At 41.2% G+C, this 22,968-nt stretch overlaps 1 protein-coding gene across 2 annotated transcripts in view; it reads right to left on the bottom strand.

The window, feature by feature from the left end:
* LOC149302838 (mitogen-activated protein kinase 12-like) overlaps positions 1–13,949 on the bottom strand; it is a 29,671-nt gene extending 15,722 nt beyond the window's left edge. For both annotated transcript variants that reach the window (XM_089482026.1, XM_089482027.1), the window contains exons 1-4: positions 13,828–13,949; positions 6,009–6,138; positions 5,542–5,600; positions 4,574–4,685 (exon numbers count right to left, since the gene is read on the bottom strand). In XM_089482026.1, the coding sequence (XP_089338152.1) occupies positions 4,574–4,685; positions 5,542–5,600; positions 6,009–6,138; positions 13,828–13,949 (423 nt within the window). The remainder of the gene's footprint in view (positions 1–4,573; positions 4,686–5,541; positions 5,601–6,008; positions 6,139–13,827) is intronic.
* Positions 13,950–22,968: the final 9,019 nt, after the last annotated feature.

The raw sequence follows: 22,968 nt of genomic DNA, 5'->3' as shown, positions 1-22,968 counted from the left end.
GGCCAGTACACAAATCTAACGCCTTAGTTCCCAACAAACACTAATCACATGGCTAAGTAACTGCAAGCCAAACTGGGAAACACATTGATGAAGATAAAGATGGACTGAAGGAACTGTAAAGATAGCAGTTGTCTGTTTTTAATGCAGCTTGACAAGGCTTTATTTATCTACAGTGGCCTCAAAAGGTCTAGAAGCGATATACCACTTATCAGTCCAGGGAAGTGGTTGGGTGGAAAACCCTTAAGTCTTCCACCAATACAGATTCTATTGGATGCCTTTGGGAGTATTAGGGTATGACATCATAAGCTGGAGACAGTTGTACCATGAAAGAAGTGGATATGTAAAGATCAGGACAGGAGATCTGTCTGGGATCCCTGCAAGATCACCCTCCACCTAATGCTTAATTGCACCCGTCCTACATTTTTACAGAGCTATGGCGATACAAATACAAATGTCTTAAAGACCAGCTTTGACTACACGCAGCATAAAAGTCAAAACATGTTTTCATTTTTCACGCTAATGCTGCCTTTGTGTAATCAAACAGAATATTAAGAACTACACAAACATCCGAAGTGTAATCCATTAAACGATTTATGTTGTACCCAAATTAATTCCAATATTATACCACATATTCCAAGCTTCATCACAGATACACTTTAGGAATTTTGCCAAAACCAGCATCTGCTTCTATTGATATTCACCTATAAAGTCATACTCAAGTCTTCTTAGTTTATTGACATATAAAAATCACAACCCAAAACAAAATGGATATGATCACGGACACATATGTAATGGGCTACATACCATTCAGGAGCTTAAGTTGGGCCCTATTTAAGCAATGATGTAATGCAGAAGGAACCTGTAGGTTTGTAGGGGACACACAAAGTCCATAAAAGCTCAGCTGGGAAAGACCAACTTAGAATACAGAAAACATATTTGCAGGCAGCTTAAACCCCCCCCCATGCCGGAAAGGTCACATGGACGCCACAAATGTATATATAATTTTACAATTATCCCTGCCACAATGCCAACAGATTAATAACAGCATCTACCCATTATTTATACTACAGATACCACACTTGCTTCCATGTTTTTACTGTACATGAAAGAAGCTTAGGAAATGAATATGTATCTCCCAGAAAGTGGTACATAAGTACATTATTTCCCGACGGTTCGATTTACTAGTAGAACGAGGAATTAAGGCCAACCATGAGTTATGGTTGACGGCGACATCTATCAGGCAGCAGGAGTTGAATACGACACATTTCCCCATTTATTCTAAACGTCTGAATAATGAACACAACTTTATTCATCTTTGTGCAGCTGACGTGGAGTCAAAAACCTTGAAACCGCAATGATTATGTAAGAATGCAGCATGTGAGAACAAGATCCAGAACGATCTGTCAGAGCACAGGGAGACCAAAGAATTCTAGGCTTGCCTCAACACACCAGGGAATGTGAGGAGCATTCAGCCTCACAATGATCAGACATATGTTCCACAGTTACATATAGTAAGTAAGGTTGAAAAAAAGTCAATCAAGTTCAACCCTTCTACCTAACCTTCCTACTTTTGATCCAAACAGTTGGCACAACTATTGGTTTTGTGGGGTATTTTAAGTAATGGAAACATTGCATTATTTATTGTCAAATATGATTCCCAGTGCTTTACAGTCTCAGAGAAAATAAATATTAAATAGACATGATATAAGATCATTGTGACAGTTACATATTTCTAATGAGAAAAACTATTTTTGGGAATGTGCTCCTGCTGAATTTTTCATGAACCAGTAACATGCACTTTAAGGGTAAAAAATTTAAAGTTATATCAGTTTTTAAACATGTAACCAAATCAAACTTTTCAGAACTTTAGGGTTCTTCTTGCTCCCTTTTCCAATAAACAAGCAATGTTTCACGTGTGAAACTGTGCAGAGACTTTGGGAGATCCCGATTGTTCACTTAGGTTCAGCTATAACCCACCTGTGCCGTGTTACTTAAACGAAAGGAGCCAAGAAACCTTGGAAAGTATTTCACAAAGAAAGGCTCTGAAGCCCACATGGAGCCTTAAAGGCTGAATCCATGAAATCAGAAGCCGGGTAACAGGCACGACGCTGCAGTATTATTCTGTAATGCTTCAAATGGAAATCTTAGCTGGCCCGTAAGGCTTCAAAGGTTTTGGAAACGGCACTCCACAGGGCTGTACGGATTTCATCTCTGTGGTGTACATTTTACATATGCATTCCAATCGGGGACGTCACTGGACTTCAATGATGCACAAGGTACAGATACACCAGAAACAGCAGTAAAGCAAAGAGGCCTCACACGGACACAAAGCAAAACAAAGAAAGTGCCATGTGGTTGAGGCGGCTGGCTCACAATCAAAGTAACTTGTACAAACCAAAACTGTCACGATGGGCAGACAGGGTTGGTACAAAAGACGGACACAGAATACCCACGCATGTTCAAAAAAAATAAAAGTGTATGCATGACTATGATGCCGGGGGGCAGGACAGTAGATTGAAGGAAAAAATGGTGGCCCAGATCAAACTAGAAACTGCAAGTAACTGAGGGAAATGTCTATGTAGGATATTGTGGAGAACCCTTTCCCCTTTTCTTCTTCTTGCCAATGGACTCCCTTTTTTATTTTTTTATTCAACTGGTCATGCCATCATTTTGTTTCCTCCAAAGAGCATCCAGCTCACTGGACCACTAAGTAAATAACATATCATCTGTTATAACCACATTAACGATGGTGTGTTGACAGCTAGCTGGATGCTGGGATTATTTAATACCACGTCAGTTTAAGTCTTTTACCTAGGGTATTTACTTTCGGCTGTTAATCGCCTAGGTCTCTCACCCCTTTTTGTTCAGATTTATTGATCTTTAAAACCTACTGTTAATGTCAGTGCTAATGTGTGGGAAGGGCAATTGTCATAAGCTAATGCACAACTGTTACATCTACATCGGTTTCATTGCCCTACTGTCTGTACTGCATAAAAGGCTAATAAACATTTACTCTTGTTATTCCCCTTAACCACACCTCAGCGGGTTCTTCGTGCTATACGAAGCCTCACAAAGAGCTATGCAACTTCTACCAAGCACCAGCCGTTTTTTGCCCCAAAAAACTGGGAGAGGTCGTTGGCCGGAGTTTAAGCCTTGCAACCCTGGTTTCTGTCACGGATGATTTTACTTCCAAAATCTATTTCCCAAGCAAAAACATACATATAAAATGTAGATTTGATATGGTACCATTAAAAAAATGGAAGTGGAACACAGACAGCAGCTGAAATCCAAGAAACAGGCTCATAAAATGTTTTCATCTACAGGGCTCTTGTACATAAAGATTAAAATCACAGACACAGTGAATTGTCCCAGGTACAACATTACATTCAACATGCAGCAGTCAGCAAGGACATTTTGTACATAAGCTGTTGCGACATACACATTTTAGATATAAAAATAGGCATTTACATTGCAAACAAATATGCTTATTACACATACATACGCAAAGTGTATGGGGAAAAACCATACACGAAACATTATTAAGTTCAATCATGTCCAAGAGGTTAAAGAGGAAGAGGTTAAATAATATATAATACATATAGCTGTGAAAAAGAATTTGCCCTGTCTCGATTTTTTAGATTTTTGCTTGTTTGTCACCATTAAATGTTTCAGATCATCCAACCAATTTTAATATAAGACAACATGAGCAAACACAAAATGCAGAGCACTGGGATAAGATATCACACTGCTGGTGCTCAACCTACATGAGGCACGGACCACGAAAGAGGAGATACTGGCAGGTAGGTCTCGAGCACAGGCAGAGACCTTATCTTCAATTTAATGTTCCAGAGCAAGATCTGTTACCTACTATAAAAGTTATACAAAGGCAAGTGGCTGCTGTTTATTCAGGAGTCGTGTTGTACAAAGGCAAGCGACTTCTGTATATTCCAGAGGTATGTTAACATGCTATAGATTGTAATAATAGGGCTACAACACAAGTGTCTACATATTCAGAATACTGGTTCTCACAAAGCTGGGATATTGGCATTGGCTCCGAACACAAATTAGTCTAATTCTATCTCTACTGTCGGCAAAAGCAGCAATGTGTTAAAGACAATGCCAAGTAAATTAGTGGTTTTCCAAACTCAAATGGCACTGATGAATGCATTTCTTCTCAGAAGAACAAAAGTAATCACACAATGTCAAACTGCTCCTTGAACTAGTAAACAGGGCACAAGAGGGGGAAAAAAACCACATACAAAAATAAACCCCTATTTAAAGAGTATAGAGTAGTAGCCCTGTTTGATGAAAAGGCTAATTTGTTTTTAAAAGATGAAAACTTATTATTTACTAGCAATAGCACAGATCCTTTACTGCGTAACTGGGTAAGGATACCCTAGCTGATAAAAGGGTAATGGTAAACCTAAACCCCTTTGGAAATGTACAAATAATCAGGAAACATGGGATTAGCGTGCATAAAATTAGCAGTTGGTGAGTTTTTTCAAGCTGACAGAACCGTTCACAATCAAACAGAATACCTAAATTGCCCCCACATAGGATAATCATTACCAACCTTTAACCCTTTCAATATCTGATATACCAGAAACTGGATTCGATCTTCAGAGAGCTTTTCATGCTTCATTATCTTGCCCAAGTCGGTACCCATAAATGGCATGACCAGATAACTGCAAAAAAAAAAAAGGACAACACTAAGCATGCAAGATAGAAAGACTTAGAAGAAACCACCCATTTTAAATCAGGAAAAACAGACACACTAGATGGGCCAATTGGTTCTTATGGGCTGTAAAATTCTACATTTAAACTGGAGGCCCCATGGAAAAAGTAATGCATGTTAAAGCTGTCAAAAACCTATTTTTATCAATTTTGGACAAATAAACTATCTTCCTCTGAGGACCTTGTAGTCAGACACATGATGTTTTGGATGACTTTCCCTGCACAGTCAGCACGCCAAGCTTTATCGCAATGTTAAGGAACTCCGTTCCATGGACTTTTATTCGTAGCACGCCAAGTGATTGAGACCGAACTACTGAATTGCCACAGGCAGCATGATAAATAGTTAAATGTGCCACACACAAAACTCCACAATCGAGGACATTACTTTGCTTCACTGATCACTTTAAGACCTATATTTCTTGGGCGGGAGGAGTGTTATATTTTAACATTCGAGGTTAAGAATACAGGCATGGCAACCGGTGTTATTCCCAAGGTGTGGAATGAAATATACACCAGAATGGGCAGGGTTGCTTTTGTAAAGCAGAGTCTTCAGCGACTCACTTAGTAAAACTAGTTAAAACTTGTTTATGGAAAGGAACGACAGCAACACAGGGCTGTTGTGCAAGTATTTGAACTATGTAACACATTCACTGCCAGAATGGCGAACTTATGTTGAAATGTGCGAATAAGAACAGCATTAACACAGCCGGTAAATGCCTCCCCTCCTCTTAAAAAGTTTCATTTTTGCAGTAAAGGAACTTCTTGAGGAAACTAAATGCAACTTCTAAAAGAGTAACAGAAACTTACAAATCGTTGAATTTTTCCAGTGTGTAGTCTGGTGTAAACACATCCAGTAATCCAATTACCTGCCGGGAAGATAATTTTAATTTTACACGATATAAAAAAAGTACCAAATAGATATTCCGCTTTAGAAAACTTCTGCATAGACCGCAGCTCCTCGAACCCAAAAATTTCACGTAACAATTATCACATTATATATATATATATATATATATATATATATAAAATATATACAAAATATTTACAGGAACCGTGCAGCAGCCACTGTTCCAAAGAATGTGCATTTATACATATCTATTCTATAATATATTCCATTAAACAATTTAAAATGCAAACACATTTTGTTTATAAAGTATATGAATGTATGTTTTATGGCTGTGGAACACTAGGATAAACTCATGCCCACTAAACATACCAAGCTCTGATAAGGCAGGAAACAAAAAGCTTTGCCAGATTTCACGTTTCATACTCACGTTTTCATGCTGCATGTGCTTCAGTAGTCTTAGTTCTCTATAAGCCCTTTTAGCAAAGAGTTCAGACTGAAAAGGCCGGTACAACTTCTTGATGGCCACTTTTGTCCCAGTCCTGGTGTCAATGGCAGAGCTATAAAGGCATAGATAAGACGTCAACATTGAATACCATACAAAATGCACGTAGACTCATGTATTAGCATTATCTTTTATTTATATAGCGATGCCAAATTGCCAAGTGCTGTCTGATCGTGTCGCACATTAAAAGACAAAACCGAATAGAGAGAACGAAAGTGAGGGCCAGTTTGCTAAATTCTTTACATTTCTAGCATCTAAAGAAACAGCAAGCCAAACATGCAAGTCCCACATCATATTCCCCATCTTCCTTCACCCCATTCGCAAGCAGTAACGTGACCCCCTGTCCATCCATAATCAGATACCAAGATACCACGAGAACTACTAAATTGACTGTAAATAGTCCCATTTTAAAGACATCATTTAGCAAATAGCTAGTTCTCAGATGTGGATGTAGACGGAAACTGAAATTGTTCAGTTATGAGAAGTACAGTACTGGTTTCATATTCCCTTCATCCAAACACTTAATGCCTTTCACACATCAAATAATAAGTAGCAGAAAGAGAGTATGAATACATAGAGACAAGGAATTGGACAGCAGATGTAATAAGCATTCGACCCGTCTAGTTTCCTGTAAAGACTCAGGTGTTAAGATTAAGGACAGATCGTCTTGGATAGAGGATAGCATTATGCCTGCCCCATGCAGGTTTCCTCGCTGTATTACCCTCTACAACTTCTGATGGGGGGCTGATCCACTCCCTTGTATAATACTGTACCAAAATATTGTAACAACAAGCCATTTGGTCAATAATACACTAATTAAAAACACTTAAAAGTCTTCTCTTAAACAAAAGGCAGCGCAGCTGAGAATCCCACATTGTAGTCAGAGGGTCACACTAACCATATCGGTGATGTACCTACAAGGGTCGCCAAGCGAAGGGCTTTATTAGGACAGGGACCTGGATCAAATCATGGGCCTCCTTCCTTGGGAACATGGCTCTTACACAATGATCCAGTAGCACATATCTGTTATATCCACAATCCACCAAACGTATCGCAGAGTGCGCTGGTGTGTGTGTGTGTGTGTGTGTGTGTGTGTGTGTGTGTGTGTGTGTGTGTGTGTGTGTGTGTGTGTGTGTGTGTGTGTGTGTGTGTGTGTGTGTGTGTGTGTGTGTGTGTGTGTGTGTGTGTGTGTGTGTGTGTAAGGAGAATCGTCACCTACAGGTGGCCTGCCGCACCTCTCATAGTGCTGCCCTGCTAAAATACACCCCTGCAGCCCTTAGGGAACATGTGTGTGGTGTCTGCGTCCTGACCCCATTCAAGTGTCAGTTCTAGGCGTTTGCTCATGTCCACAATCGCAGGAAGCGCATGTTTATGTGCTCCCAATACACACTCTGCTTGGCCATAGCTCAACAAAAAACCAAGAGGCACCCATATCCATGCTACTAGCTTGCTAGCCTGGTTGAGGTTGGGATGTATTTAAATGGGAGTTTCTTAGGCACAAGGCGTATTACGCATTACAGAAGCATGTTATGTTAGTGTTAAAAAAAAATTAAACAAAGCAACACGAACAGTGCCTGAAACTGAGGGTTTTGTGAATCTTATATGCTGAAAAATCACAAAATGTCACAACTACTTAACTTAGCAAGAAGTTTCATTTTCATTTCAACCTCTCCAGTGTCAGCAGGAAGCATCAGCTAACCAGTGAAACCAAACTAAATCGTGGGGTTGGACTTTCTAAATCATATGGTGTCTGGTACATGGCAAATGTAATCTGTGTAAATCAGTGTATGTCAACATTTAGGCTTTTTGTTTTTTATAAATAAAAACCTGTGCCTATACCTGGTGAAGGTCATATCCTAATACTGGGAACACTCACCAATGAAAACATCTGACAAATGGAAATTACTGCTGGTAACAAGTATTCAAGAACTTTAGCAGAACAAAAGCTGTTATTTATGTTTATTTATTCAACCTGTGCAAGTGATCAGAGCCAAAAGAATTACATTTTGGAAAAATAGCTAAATATATATATACACAAACACAATGGAAAGTGGTAGGGTACACTGCATACAATACATTATATGAAACCACCAAGCTAATTTACTCCAAGAAAGTACATTTACTGGCCACTTTATTAAGTACATCTCTTCAATTGCTTCTTAACACAAATAGCTAATCAGCCAATCACATGGCAGCAACTTAATGCATTTAGGCATGTAGACGTGGTCAAGACAACTTGCTGAAGTTCAAACCGAGCATCAGAATAGGTAAGAAAGGGGATTTAAGTGGCATTGAACGTGGCATGGTTGTTTTTTGCCAGACGGGCTGCTCTGAGTATTTCAGAAAGTACTGATCTACTGGGATTTTCATGCACAACCATTTTTCAACCACACCATTTTTACAGAAAATATCCAGTGAGCGGAAGTTTTGGGACGAAAATGCCTTGTCGATGTCAGAGGAGAATGGGCAGACTCAACAGTAACTCAAATAACCACTCGTTACAACCAAGGCATGCAGAATACCATCACTGAATGCAGAACACGTTCAACCTTGAAGAAGATGGGCTACAGCAGCAGAAGACCTCCTGTCAGCTAAGAGTAGGAAACCGAGGCTACAATTTGCACAGGCTCGCCAAAATTGGACAATGGAAGACTGGAAGAACGTTGTGTCTGGTCTGATGAGTCCCGATTTCAGCTGCGACATTCAAATGACAGGGTCAGACTTTGGCGTAAACAACATGAAAGCATGGATCCATCCTACCTTGTATCACCAGTTCAGGCTGGTGGTGGTATAATGGTGTGGGGCCCTTTTTTGGCACACTTTGGGCCCCTCGGTACCAATTGAGTAGGGTTTAAACGCGTCAGCCTACCTAAGTATTGTTGTTGACCATGTCCATCCCTTTATGACCACAGTTTCTCCATCTTTTGATGGCTACTTCCAGCAGGATAATGCACCATGTCACAAAGCTCACATCATCTCAAACTGGTTTCTTGAACATGACAATGAGTTCACTGTACTCCAATGGCCTCCACAGTCACCAGATCGCAATCCAATAGAGCACCTTTGGGATGTGGTGGAGATTCACATCATGGATGTGCAGCAACTGCGTGATGCCATCATGTCTATATAGACAAAAATCTCTGAGGAATGTTTCCAGCACCTTGTAGAAAGTATGCCATGAAGAATGAAGGCAGTTCCGGAGGCAAAAGGTGGTCCAACCCGGTACTAGCAAGGTGTACCTAATAAAGTGAGTGTGTATCCAAAAGTGTGTCTTCAGCTCGCTAAGAAAAAAAACCAATCCACCAATTCCAAGAAATATGCTAGCCCTAGACCGAATACAGGTAAAACTGGAATTTTCAGGGAAATGATCCAACTACTTTTAAACTGGCATAGAGTGACACAAGGTTCCTAGATCTAAGGTCTTTTTCAGATTAAACCAATAGGTATATAGCAAATACCCTATCAAATTAGAATGGCACCGGCATTATGTAATTTAATTGCTGCACTAAAGTTATCTTCTTTCTCCTTATGCCACTTTAACGGGAAGGCATTGTAGGATGGCTGCCCCAATGGTATAATTTACAAGAGATCTACCCTATGGGTACAGTACCTGGTTTAGTTTGTAAATGTCATTAAATGGGTTTGTGCGGTGTATAGAACTGTAAAACGTAGGCTCTGGGAAAAGTGACTTAAGCACTTTGAACTAGAATTTCTCCAGTTTTTCGTTAATATGATATATAAAATAATTCTAACAATGTGTTATATAAAACGAACAATGATTTGAAACTTCAGTCTAATCCTTATACAAATTCAAAAGAAAAAAAACTAGCATACTATGCAATATGAAAATAAAAACTATATAGATTTTTGTGAATAACAAAAAATTACGCTTGTTTTGGTGCATATGCAGATACAATGTTAAAACGGAATTAGTGCAGAATATTAGCCAATGAATACTTGCTCTGCTCAGACCAAAATGTCTTCACAGATATGCCATTAACCCAAATAATCTTTTCTTTCACCTTCCTACTCTCAGGATTCAAGCTGTGCCGACAGAATCTAAGAGTATTCAAGGTAAGCAGCTGGTGTTGATGCAAATACGAAAGACAGACACTGAATCTTCCAAATACTCTCTTTAAATGCGTGGCAGGCACCTACAAATAATATAAAGTTTCTACATTCATCAATCTAATTAATTTGAGGCAATTCCAATGTGGAGATGTTCAAAAGGCCACGGTTCAAGAAGCAATTCTTTCTTCAAACTTCTCTGATACAAGCATATCTCAGTCAACCACTTAAGATTGGCTACCAACAGAGTAATCTTCCACCCATCTTGGTAAAAATATCACTAAAAGTCAGTGACTGCTGACATCCAGGTCACTCTCTACAACAGAGCAGCTTGTAATACTGTATATAAAACAAGATCCAATCTCAAAGTACCGGGGGTCTTGGGAAAATAATTCTTGTTTCTTCAAAAGAAGCCAGTTAACGTTTGCAGATCAGCATCCCTTAAGCACAAGTCAATCAATAAACAGAACATCCCAGAAAGAGAGATCTAGGTAGTCTGGAAAGCTTGAAATCTAATGCAATATACCGGGCAATAATTAGGTATTGTCTTTACCAAATATGCCAATTTTCTTGCCACATCTAACATATTAAGTGCTTAACTTCTGGCAGCCCTTGGAATCTCGATTTGCCCAACACTGAAGCAGCACAACAAAGAGTAACAGAGTGCAGAAGAGAGAGCACTACAACATGGGGTCTGGGCAAAAATGGGGTTATAAAGGAGGTACAGTAGGTCGGATTTGCCACATAAAAGGTAGAGGGGATACTGCTATGAAGCAATGATTGCACCTAAAATTAAAGCATGTGATCCAATACTTATGAAGTAGACCAGCAGTTCCCTGTAGCAGCAGGTGCCAATATGTCTGGGCCAGGCAGTGGTGACGGGATGCAATGTTGCTGGGGTGAACAGTGATACTACCAAATGAAGGATGAGAAGAGGGTCTATGATCGTGGTGGGATTAGATTAAAAAACTCACCACAGAGCTGTTGCTAATCTGTTAATGGGTCGTTTTTGGGATAACCTGCAGAAGTTCATTTGAAGGATCTAGTGAATTCTTGAACATGCTAGTTCTGTCTGTACTATATATACCCTTATAAATCTGTTAGATGTTGGGGATAAGACTTTCCATTGATTTCTAGATGGGGGTGCATTCTACAGTCTTCATTTATCACTATCTAGTATGCAGAATTAGCAGGCATTTTTACCATGAGCTTGAAACAAATGAAATCTTGAGAGATGCGTTAATTTATCTGGCGGTATAAATGACCATTAATCCTGTTTTTCACAGTGCCTCCTTGCAGCACTTTCTTTAGCGGTGCATTTTATAGTCTTTTCACAGATGATACATTTACTGACCCTGGTATATAGGTGCTAATACAAGATGGGTTGAGGACCAGGGTCACAAGAACATTTAAGTCTGGTATATTGTGATTTTGCAGCAAAACTACCGTATTTGCTCAATTATAAGAAAGTGTTTTTCGCAGCACCATCACCCTCGCTCACGCTCTGTCACCCAATGCCTCCCTACATTCTCCATCCCTGTCCCCTTTTCCACAGCTCCACTTCTACCTTCTTTCTTCATCCTGGTATCATCTCCGTTATCCATGTACTTCCACAAAAGGCTAGAGGTTGCCTCTTTCTCCGTGAATCTGTGTGCATTATTTCAGCCTCCTGGAGTACTTCTGCAGAAGGGCAGAGGCATGGTTCACACCACGGGGACAATCCCTCTCCCTTGTTCGTCCAATCAGGGAGAGGCTATGCGTGGGGACTCCAACCTTTTGCCGAAGTACCTGGTAAATGGAGCCGATACGGGGAGAAGCATATGCAGAAAGAACAAGAAGTTGCAAGAGTAGAAGCCAAGCCAAAAAAAGACAGTGACACGGACAGTGAGTGAGAACAATGAAAGCAAAAAAACAGTGGTTTTTATTCTGGCCTTTTCTTTGTTTCTTTCATTGAGATTGAAAGTTTGGGGTGGCGTCTTGTAATCGAGCAAATACAGTAGTAAAAGGAAGTGCTGAAATTAAACATGTTCTCTCCGTAACAACCAAGTATTACGAAAGACCAATCCTCAATCCTGCTGAGCTTCCTCTTCAAGACAGGTCACGACTAGATCTTCGTAACGTTTTTCATGTCTTGTACAAATCATTGTTTAGTACAGGGGTTCTCAAACTGCGGCCCTCCAGCTGCTGCAGGACTACATCTCCCATACTCCTCAGCCAGCCCCTTAGCTGAAGGAGCATTATGGGAGATGTAGTCCTGCAGCAGCTGGAGGGCCGCAGTTTGAGAACCCCTGGTTTAGTAGATAAATCCCACAGACACTGATATAAGCATAATCTGACAGAATTAGCAGACATCTAAAGCACAAAAACCACCAGCGCTACCAAATGGATTTTTAAAACAAAGCCGGAGTGCACTTACATGAATTAAAATCATGAGATGTCCCATTAGTGAATAAAAATATTGAGATTATGTAATATGCTTCCTTAACTCCAAGTGTTACGGGGGAATACAAAGTTCACCAATACTGCATTAAAATGATAAATGTTAATAGAAAAATGACATCAGTCCTCATTATACTAAAAGCGATAAAATACATTGAGTGACCCAACAGCCAGTGAACCCATTTTCATTAAGCAAGGGTCGCGGGATTTTATTGAATTAGCCAGATGTTCACTATGGAAGGAATATGCAACTAACAGATGACTTCATCACAAGAGAATACAGAAAAAAATCAATATTGATTATATAAAAAAACATTAGAATGAAAGTATGTTTCACGTTTATGTATTTCCTTGTTCTGATGGACGTCAAAACCTAAAAATAATGAGTGCCAACACATGGCAGTCCCTTGAAGAGATATGGACACTGTTTACCTGTATGTGTGAAATAGACATACTCTCCCAGTACAGCTTCCAATATAAAATACCTCCCTACAGCCACTGCATATACGCTATGAGAGCAGGCATGGCTGAACCGGTTTGCTCAGAACAGGCGAAGATGAATGAGAATCGGTATAAAGACTCCCATGTGTCTAAATACATGCGCTGTGAAATATATATATATAATAATAGTAATTCTGGAGTTTAATTTTTCCAAGCCAGTATGTGAACCGTCATTTATCACCGACTGATTGATCTCTTACCAACAGTTAACAAATAGACCAAAATAAGGAGGAACACAAATATTTATAATGCTAATAAAGACTCACTTCCGTTAGGATCACATCCTGGTAATATGATCACAGTGGCGCAGATATAGAATTTATTCTAACAGCCGGTCAGACTTGCAGGACCTTAAATAATGAATCCTACACTACTACAAACTATAAGACCAAAAGATCTGCAGTCTCAGAGTTAAATGTAAAGTTAGACCGGCCACCTCACCCCATTTAAACCCATGGCATTTCCTTCTAGAAATTCATTGGTTTCGTACCAAGAAGACTGCAGCACATATGATGCATTACATATAGATCCGTTTCATTAGTATAGGGTATGGGGGTCTCTCCAGATGGAACCAACAGAAACACTGCAAACATCAGCATATGGGATCATCAATAACAAAAGTTATATGGGATTCTGGAATGAAAAGCAGTATTCATGGGATGTATGGGATCCATGCACTCACCCTCACCCTGAAAATACCGGAGGGTCACTCTGCTAAAGGAGAGAATGAACTCACCAAACAGTGCCATAGGCTCCAGATCCAACTGCGATAAGGTCTTTGTACCTCTCCTTCACCTCCCACATCGTCTTATTCACCTCCTGCCTGTAGTAGCCCTTCTTGGCTTGTAATGAAGACATTGCTTCCTGCTCCCAGCGGGCTCCTCAGACAAAGGATGCCCGGCTCAGAGATCACAGCCTGGATCCACCTGTCTCCGGTGACTTGTCACAAACCTGCAGGGAGTCTCCCACCATGCAACCGTCCCCAGCCTCACTCAGGAGGGATGGCCGCCTGCCTACACCTAAGGTGGGCTTCTCTGTGCACGTATTCAGACACACCCGCTGCTCATTGCGTCTCCCGGGTCTCCCCCCCTGCTCCTCGGTCTTCGTCGCCTCCTCGCCGTGTCCCGGCAGCAGCTCGCCGCTTTTCAGAGTTGGGAAGAGCTTCCCATAAGAGTGAACCGAGCTTTGTTGTTCAGGATCACGTGACACCCCCACCAAGCTCCCGCCTCCCCTCGCTCTGCACAGCCTCTTTCACACCTTAACCCTTTCCCTCCCGGAGGGGACCTTGCCCTTTTTTTCACCCAATGCTTACGGGAAGAGATTTATATCTGACGGCGGGACGTGTAAGAAGCGAATGGGGCGCTGCTCTGCCCTGCCCTTGTTTTTGACAGCAACATTTAGAACATAAACTTACTCAAAACCAATGAGAGAGAAAAAAATAAAGTATGAAATTGTGAACGAAGTAAGGCGCACTTTAAACTGGTAATTCGTGTAAACTGTTCGTAATGATTGGCAACTTCCTTGTTTATACACAGAACTCGCGAAGGTAAACTTTTAAACCATATTCACAACATCTATCCATTACTTGGGCCCCTCACCTACAGAAGGGACAGAGTTATCATCCTACTTCCTGTCACGGGACAGGATCAACCAGTAAGAAGCTTCAGTTGTAGTCACATGGTGCTGCCAGTAAGAGTGGAAGCAGCATGACTCTCTTTTCTTATAAGGTAAAGGTGAGCGTCGTAGATAAGTATCCTCCCTGTAGCTACAGGAAGAGCGAGTATAAGCAGCCAATTATACAATTTTACTAAAACATGACGTAAAGTCATGATTTTATGAAAGACACGGAGGCGAATATTGTGCATTAACCCTTTCTTTACTCCCAACAGCAGCAAAGAAAAAATACAACATTTCATAGGAAAAAATTATGAACAGTATATAAACAGTACAATATACAATAGCTCCTCCCAGTCCATCTTGATGACCATATAAAAGGGATAGCACTGCCCACAACTTCCTCTTTCTTTGTCTGTAATGAAGACCAATCACACGATGCCGGAAAACTCGCCGACTCCAACATGGAAACTTCCAAAACAACCGCGGAACATTAAACTCCTAGGCGAAGGGAACGTCTCCGCACCAAAACCGTAAATCCCCAAAGAAGATCCAATGAATCAACCTGGAGAAAAAACAGACAGAGAATGTGGAAACCGATTAGTGTAATGGAAACCGAATGACCAAGGCACAAGGAGCAGATACAGCAAAATAAGTTAATCAATTACTGGCCACAAACTGAAATAGAGACAGAAGCATCGTAAAAAATACATAATGAAACAGGAACATATAAAAACAGCGAAATAACAGAAAAGAGATCAAACCTGACATCTGCGATCCGGGAACAATCCGTGAAGAAAAACACATAGAGGACCAGAACAGGGAGGGAAAAAAGGAAAAAACGTCATGTGGTGGGACAATATTCGCCTCCGTGTCTTTCATAAAATCATGACTTTACGTCATGTTTTAGTAAAATCGTATAATTTTATTTCAAGACACGGAGGCTCATATTGTGCAAGTTTAAAGCTGGGAAACCACAGAAGAAAAAACATGCTCAATAGGTTTGAAATAAAACTCCTTAAAAGTGGATTCCCTAGACCAATCAGCCGAGCGGAGAATATCCTCCAAACGACAACGTTTTGGATGCTGCCGCACTCCTGGTGGAATGAGCTCCAAACCTGGAAACATTGAGACCAGCAAGAGCCATAACCCATTTGACCCAGCGCGAGAGAGTGGCAGAGGAGATAGAAAGATGAGGATGACGGAAAGATAAGAAAAGCTGTGATGAATCCGACTTCCTGAAGAGAGAGGTGCGACAAGCAACTGAACACAACGCAGCGTTAGATGGGAAGACCGGGTAAGACCCGGTTTTAATCGCAGTCTTAGTACGTCGTGAAATATCAAAACGTACACCCTCCGGGACATAAGACCTGGCGTTCCAGTCTAGAGCGCGCACATCCGAAACCCGTTTGCATGAGATAAGGCAAAGCAACGTGGCCAATTTGGCAGAGAGATGCCGCAAAGAGAGATCGGAATTGCAGGGCCACGTGAGGAAAAGATTGAGAACCACATTGCCATCCCAGGTAGAGGAGTATTTAGGCAGAGGAGGTCTAGATAGCCGAATTCCCTTAAGCAGACGACAGATCACAGTATGCTGACCAACAGGAGTACCCTCAAAACCCAGGTGAGCAGCGGATATGGCTGATCGATAAAGGTTGATGGTCCTATAGGCGCGTCCTGAATCAAAAAGAGAGGTGAGAAAATGGATAACACCGGTCAGAGGGGCTGAAAAGGGATCCTGGTCCCGTTCCAGGCACCAAGAAGCCCAACTCTTCCAGGCTGCACGGTAAGATCTGTGAGTGGTGGGTGCCCAAGCTCCTGCCAAGAGCTGCTGAGCCGAGTTCGAAATACCTGGGATCTGCCAAGAACCCCGGAAACCAAACACCCCAGGAGAGAAAGACTACCGTCCAGAGAGGGTGTGGGGATCCGTAAGGATCCAGAAGCAGATGAGACGCGGAATGTAACACCCGAGGAACCGCGACCAGAAGGTCTAGGAGACTGGGGAACCACGGCTGGGACGGCCAGAAGGGGACCACTAGAACTACTGACTCCTGTTGACGCCGAATCTGCAGGAGCGTTCTGGAAATCATCGCAAAGGGTGGGAAAGCATAGTGTCGTCCCTCGGACCAATCCTGAAGGAAAGCGTCTACGGCCAAGGCGTCTGGGTCTGGTCGCCAACTGTAGAAGAGTGGGAGACGAGAATTCAGTCGAGAAGCAAATAAATCGATGTGGAGCGGACCCCACAAGGCCATAAGAGATGAGAAAACCTGGCTCTCTAGGGTCCAATCGCTGGCATCCGACAGGTAACGAGAATTCCAATCTGCCACTGTGTTGGAAAGACCAGGGATGTACTCCGCCTGGACCATGATGTTGCGGTCCAGACAGAAAGACCAAAGGTCCTTGGCCAGATCTGCTAAGATGGGCGAATGAGTCCCTCCTAAGCAGTTGATGTATCGAACCGCTGACACATTGTCCATGCGCAATCTGATGCAGGTGTTGATACATGACTTGGAGAAACTCTTGATGGCAAACGAGCCTGCCAATAGCTCCAGGCAGTTGATATGAAGGCCGGCTTCCGTCTGTGACCATGGACCTCCCGTGGAGGTCTCCCCGCATCTCGCACCCCAACCGTGTAGGCTGGCGTCCGACTCGATGGGTACGTCCGGCTTGATTCCAAATATCACCCTGCCATTCCAGGGCGTAATGTTGGCTAGCCACCAACGTAACTCGCCCAACGTTGGAGGGTCCAGGGTGACCGAATCCGCATAAGAAGCTCCGGAGATGGCTGATCTTCAGACGTTGCATTGCCCTGTAGTGAAGAGGAGCAGGGAAGATTGCCTGGATAGAAGCTGACAAAAGTCCAATTATCCGAGCCAGATGACGGATGGAGATCGTGCGTAGCCGGAGAACTCTGCGGATTTCCTTCTTTATGGAATGCAGTTTGAATGTTGGCAGGCTGAGTAGACCCTGCGTGGAATCAATGACGAACCCCAGGAACTCCAGCTGTCTGGAAGGGGTGAGATGTGATTTCTCCATATTTGTGAGGAAACCGAGATTCTGAAGTAATTCCAACGTCCATCGGATATGGAGACGCAATACCTCCTTGTCTTGAGCCATAAGGAGCATGTTGTCCAGATATATCATTAGGCGGACGCCGCGGGAACGAAGGAGTGCTATGACTGGCTTGAGTAACTTGGTGAAGCACCAAGGAACCGAAGAGAGCCCGAATGGCAGACAGGTGAAACGCCAGGAAACATTGCGCCAATGGAAATGGAGAAGGCTTCTGGATTCTTCTGCAATCGGAACCGTGAGGTAGGCGTCCTTGAGATCGATTTTGGCCATCCAGTCGTTCAGTAGCAAGAGGTCTCTGAGTAGATGGATCCCTTCCATTTTGAAGTGCCGATAACGAACGTGGCAGTTGAGGTGACGGAGATTGATCACCGGCCTGAGACCGCCCCCTTTTTTGTGCACCAGGAAGATATTGCTGGTGAAACCTCGGGTGCCTGGAGGAACACGTTCTATCGCCCTTTTCTTCGCCAGAGTGGATATTTCTAGGTCTACCAGCGTTCCCGCTACAGCCTACTACAAATGTAGAGAATGTGGGACAAATGTCCAGTGGATATGCTTATAACATTTGAATCGGCTTTCTTAGTAACTACTTTGGCACTGCCATCAGAAAGCTTTAGGCCAAGTATGTACCTGTCCAGGCCCCCTCCCTTGCCAAAGGCGATGGCCGATAGGACATGGGGAGCATGCTGTTTATTATTGATTGATTCATATAGTGTCATTGCTGTACAACGGAATCAATATTTTTTTATCGGAAATAAAATGGTGAAATGGGAGTATATCATTTAAAGTATTTAGGTAGGCCTATATTAATCCAATTATTATAATTACATTTAAAGATATTTTGATGCAGTCTAGGAGAAACTGAATTTTTGAATGGTGTTTTATGAAAGCAACAGAATATTGCATCATTAAGGCTATTGCTAAGATTCTATTGCAGTTTCTTTTTGATATGTATTTTGTTTTTTTGTATCTTTATTTGTATTAATAAATATAATTTTATTTATTATTAAAGGGCTGTCCATTCAGTTATTTATTTGATCACTTAGACGTAAAGAAAAGGGAAATCAATGTGAAAAAGCAGACATTTCAGAGAAACAATACAAAAAGGAATGCATACCCTCACAAGCACAAAAATACCAATTCCAGGGTGCTGCTGAAAGGACCAGTTTATTCACAAAGCAGCAAATCAGCACACACACGGCAAGTACATACTGCACCAATCTAAAGAGGGAGGTGGTTATGCCACTTTACAGATCTCTGGCCAGACCTCGCCCAGAGCAGGGCTCGACAAACTCCAGGTCGCCATGACAACAAGAAAACACTTCCTGGCGCCTAGGGTTGTGCAGGGAGAACTTGGAAACTGTACAAAAGTACAGTGTGCACCGTATCACTAAATTTAACACTAAGGTGTGCCTAGTCCTTTGTGTTCAGTGAGGGCCCCCCCCCCAGGCCTGGCATACTGCTGGGCCAGCAGGCTATGCTCCCTCAGTCCCAGCATGCTCAGTCTGAGAGCGGGATATGACGTAACTTCCTGGAGCTCAGACAGAAGCAGGAGCGGGGAGGAACAAAATATAGAGGTAAAAAATAATGTTACTGTATGGATGTGTAAGTATTTTACTATGTGTGTTAGTATGTGTGTATAAGTATGTTACTGTGTGTGTATGTTAATATGTTAGAATGTGTTTTTGTGTGCTAAGTATGTTAGTATGTGCGCATAAGTGTGTTACTGTGTATGATAATATGTTAGACTGTGTTTCTGTCTTAAGTATGTTTGTTAGTACCTTTGGAAAAAGGAAAAAATGGCTCCTATATTTTTTGGCTGGCTCCCAGAACCAAAGCAAATTTGTCAACCCCTAGCCTAGAGTATTGTGTTCGCATCTAGAGACCGCAACTACAGAATGATATTGCACGGTAAAACATGCAATTTTTTGTGATCCTTCCATCCTCTACAATACATGTAAATCCTTATGGACTAGGAGTTTGTTTTATGCTAAAGAAGTATACGGTAACACTAATGAGATATCAGTGAGTCACTTGGTGACTCAGACCTCAATTAAGACTTTAAAAACTAAAATCAAACCTTTAATGTGCTGCCTAAATGAGTGTAATAGACAATTAAGCCTCCCAAATAGCCGGTTTATTTACTGAACACGTGTAGTCTATCCATTTACTTTTATGTGGTGCAATCTTATATTTTTGCAAATTGAACAAAATATGGTTATGGTGGCAATCAGTGTTTCCCTTACACCCATAAGATATTGGTTTTATTAAAACATTGTGTGTAAAGTTATATTTTAAAAACCCAAACATATCGCTTGAGCCTCGCCGAACTTATCTTACATATTGTTTCATATAGTCATAGCTGCATGCAGGGCCACAATCTGAAATTGTTTGGTCAAACACCCTATGGCCCTGGCTTCTTCCACCACCCTCCCACCATTGGGGATTCTGTCACATTATAGAACCATAGTGTCATGGTTTAAAGGTACTGTTCCACTTGGACAAAACATGTATTACCTTCTTTAAATGTTAATCAAATAAACCATAACGTCTCTATCATTTTATTCTTTCCTTCATAAGTTCACTCACATCAAAACAACAATAAAGAAACCCTTGATATATATCATGACAGGGCCTGTATGAATTGGCTTGGCCTACCATTTAGTAACTCTGTGCACACACAATCGGATGCAGTGCAGTTCTATCGGATATCTGTCATCAAGCCTGAAGAAGAGACAGGTTCTTGATGTCACTGAAAGAGTAACTATTTTTACTTTATTAGGTCATATTATTAGTTAGTATTTGCCACCCCCTAGTGTTTAATAAGCAGAGTGCATGTAAGCATATAGGTAATATTCCGTTATGAAAGCACTTCTCATGTGGTAGTAACTTGAAGATTTCAACAGTGAAGGTTCAATTTCCATAAAATGTAATCCACAGCCATACAGTAACGTTCGGTGTACGTATAGTATACATACAAGGTCGGCAGACCCCATGTCAGTCATTTAAAACAAGCAAATTATGTATTGCATTGTTCCCGACAACTGTAACTTTACTCAAAACCGCATATCTCTATATATTTTAAACCAATGTAGAAAATAACGCACAAAACATTGAAATGTTTTAAGTTACCTTAGTAAATGATATGATAATTTTGAATTTTATGCATTTGGTTGATAGATCTAGTAACTAGTATGGATTGTAAGACGTATTCAGTAAGCAGGCATTATACTGCACTACATGCAGTTTTGGTCTGTAGTTGAAAGCGGTTACGATAGGGTCTACGTTCCACATACAGGGTCAGATATATGAGGGGACACAGGCTTAAATAGTAAATAGGTGGGTAAAAGCCTTTTTTTATCTAATCGATAAGATATCATATGTACAGAACCGTGCCTAGACTACAATAAGCCACGGATTAGGCTACTTCACACTGGATACGTTAAAACCAAGTCGCCAGGTAACTTTAGTCCACACTGTGTGTATATAGAAGACATTCTAACTCTGAGGGTCATAAATTGAAAACTTCTTTTGAATTCGAAATCACAGAACACATTGAACAAGAGTCAAAATACATGAAAGGAGGACAGCAAGCAGTCATTATCACTCATTGTCTAATATGTAGAAGCGACCTACTTCCCATCTGAAAACAAGTGCGGCAAAAGGACATGATAAGCTCTTTTCTAATTAGCTCTGTACCAGCATATGTTATACAACACGTGCAGCAATCTGGATGTGTAAGATTGTAAAATGTGTATTCAGAGATATTGATTTGTGCTGTTAAATTAAGCAGAAGACCATGGAAACTAGTTTTGTGTGGATGTTTCGTAGTTACCTTTCCTAGATGATCCTCAGAACGTAAGTGGCTGTACTAGCAAGAGCGTCTGACGCCGTACATGAAGCACGAGTACTTTTGGAAATAGTCATTTTGCGATAATACATAGCTAGCATATGGACGCTTGACTCTGTTTCTAGAATAAATTTTAATTGCACATTGCATCACATGCGACGTAACTGGTGTTTTGTTCCAATCTCCAAGAGACTTCCAGCTCGTGAGAACTAGCTTCACAAATGTGTGTTTAAATTATTTTACAGCCTTTTATCTATCACTTTCTCTATAAAGTAAAACCTCTTGTTCTAAACCGTCTCCTCCTTTGAAATAGGCTCTACTTTGCTAGAGCTGTAACTAGGATGCACCAGGCATGGCTGAAGGTCCTGCTCATTGCAGATGTAATATCTGTTTTAGGAAGTAGAAGGGGCAGGGGCATTGCCACCAGGCAGCTGAAGAATGCCTCTTAGCTTATGGCACCTGGATAGCTGCCCTTCTTGGTCCATGGACAATATGACCCTGTCCGGTATAAACATTATAAAGGCCAACCCTGGCCCTGGGTAAGCTGGATCTGCAAAATTGTGGATCTTGAGAGCTGGACACTTGGCAAAACTTTCAATTTCTGTGGATCTTCTCCCCCTTTATTATTCACTGCAATTTGATACGTGAGCTACAGTCATTGCTTAGAAGTAGAATTTATTTTGTCAAACATCTGGGATGTCTCTTCCAATATTTCCCATAGGAAGCCATGCTTCAGTGTTCTAACCACAATTTGCTTCACATTGTGAATATAATTTTGTTCTTCACAAACATGGCTAGACACTCACAATTGCCATGTTAACACAATTTCCATGCTCACTCCATATTACAAGAATTATTTTTATTGGCAGCAGGACAAAAGTACAAGACTTAAATGAAAATTTAACAAATATTCTGCAAATAGGCTGATGAAAACAACTAAGAGGCACGATCTAAGTATCATGCTCCCTTCTCTCCAAAAGGCACCAACTATGAATAATAGCTGGTAAAGAAAGAAAATAAATAAATCTGTTATTGTGTAACCACTGCCTAAAAAAACCCCAAACATTGCTTTTAGTAGAAGAATTCATTTTCAGCCGGCCTTCTTACTTGATGATAAGTTAATTGTACCATGCACAAATCAATTTTTCACATTCATAGGAAAATTGTTTCCAAAAATCCCTGCGCAGTGCGGTTTTGTGATGGAGCTGTATATTTAAATATTACCCTCCCACTCCAGATATCGTCTGCTGTACAAAGCATCGGGTTTTTGCAAATCAGAGAAGAGAAAATGGTTTACTGTAGTTTGCTTTTGGAAATGGATCTGGTACATTTACAGAAAGCTAA

Source organism: Sceloporus occidentalis, unplaced genomic scaffold (assembly GCF_023333645.1).
Source record: "Sceloporus occidentalis isolate IW3139 unplaced genomic scaffold, rSceOcc1.0.p SCAF_17, whole genome shotgun sequence".
Taxonomy (NCBI): Eukaryota; Metazoa; Chordata; class Lepidosauria; order Squamata; family Phrynosomatidae; genus Sceloporus; species Sceloporus occidentalis.
The sequence above is the reverse complement of the archived record's forward strand: the minus strand, read 5'-3'. Positions and strand labels throughout refer to the sequence as shown.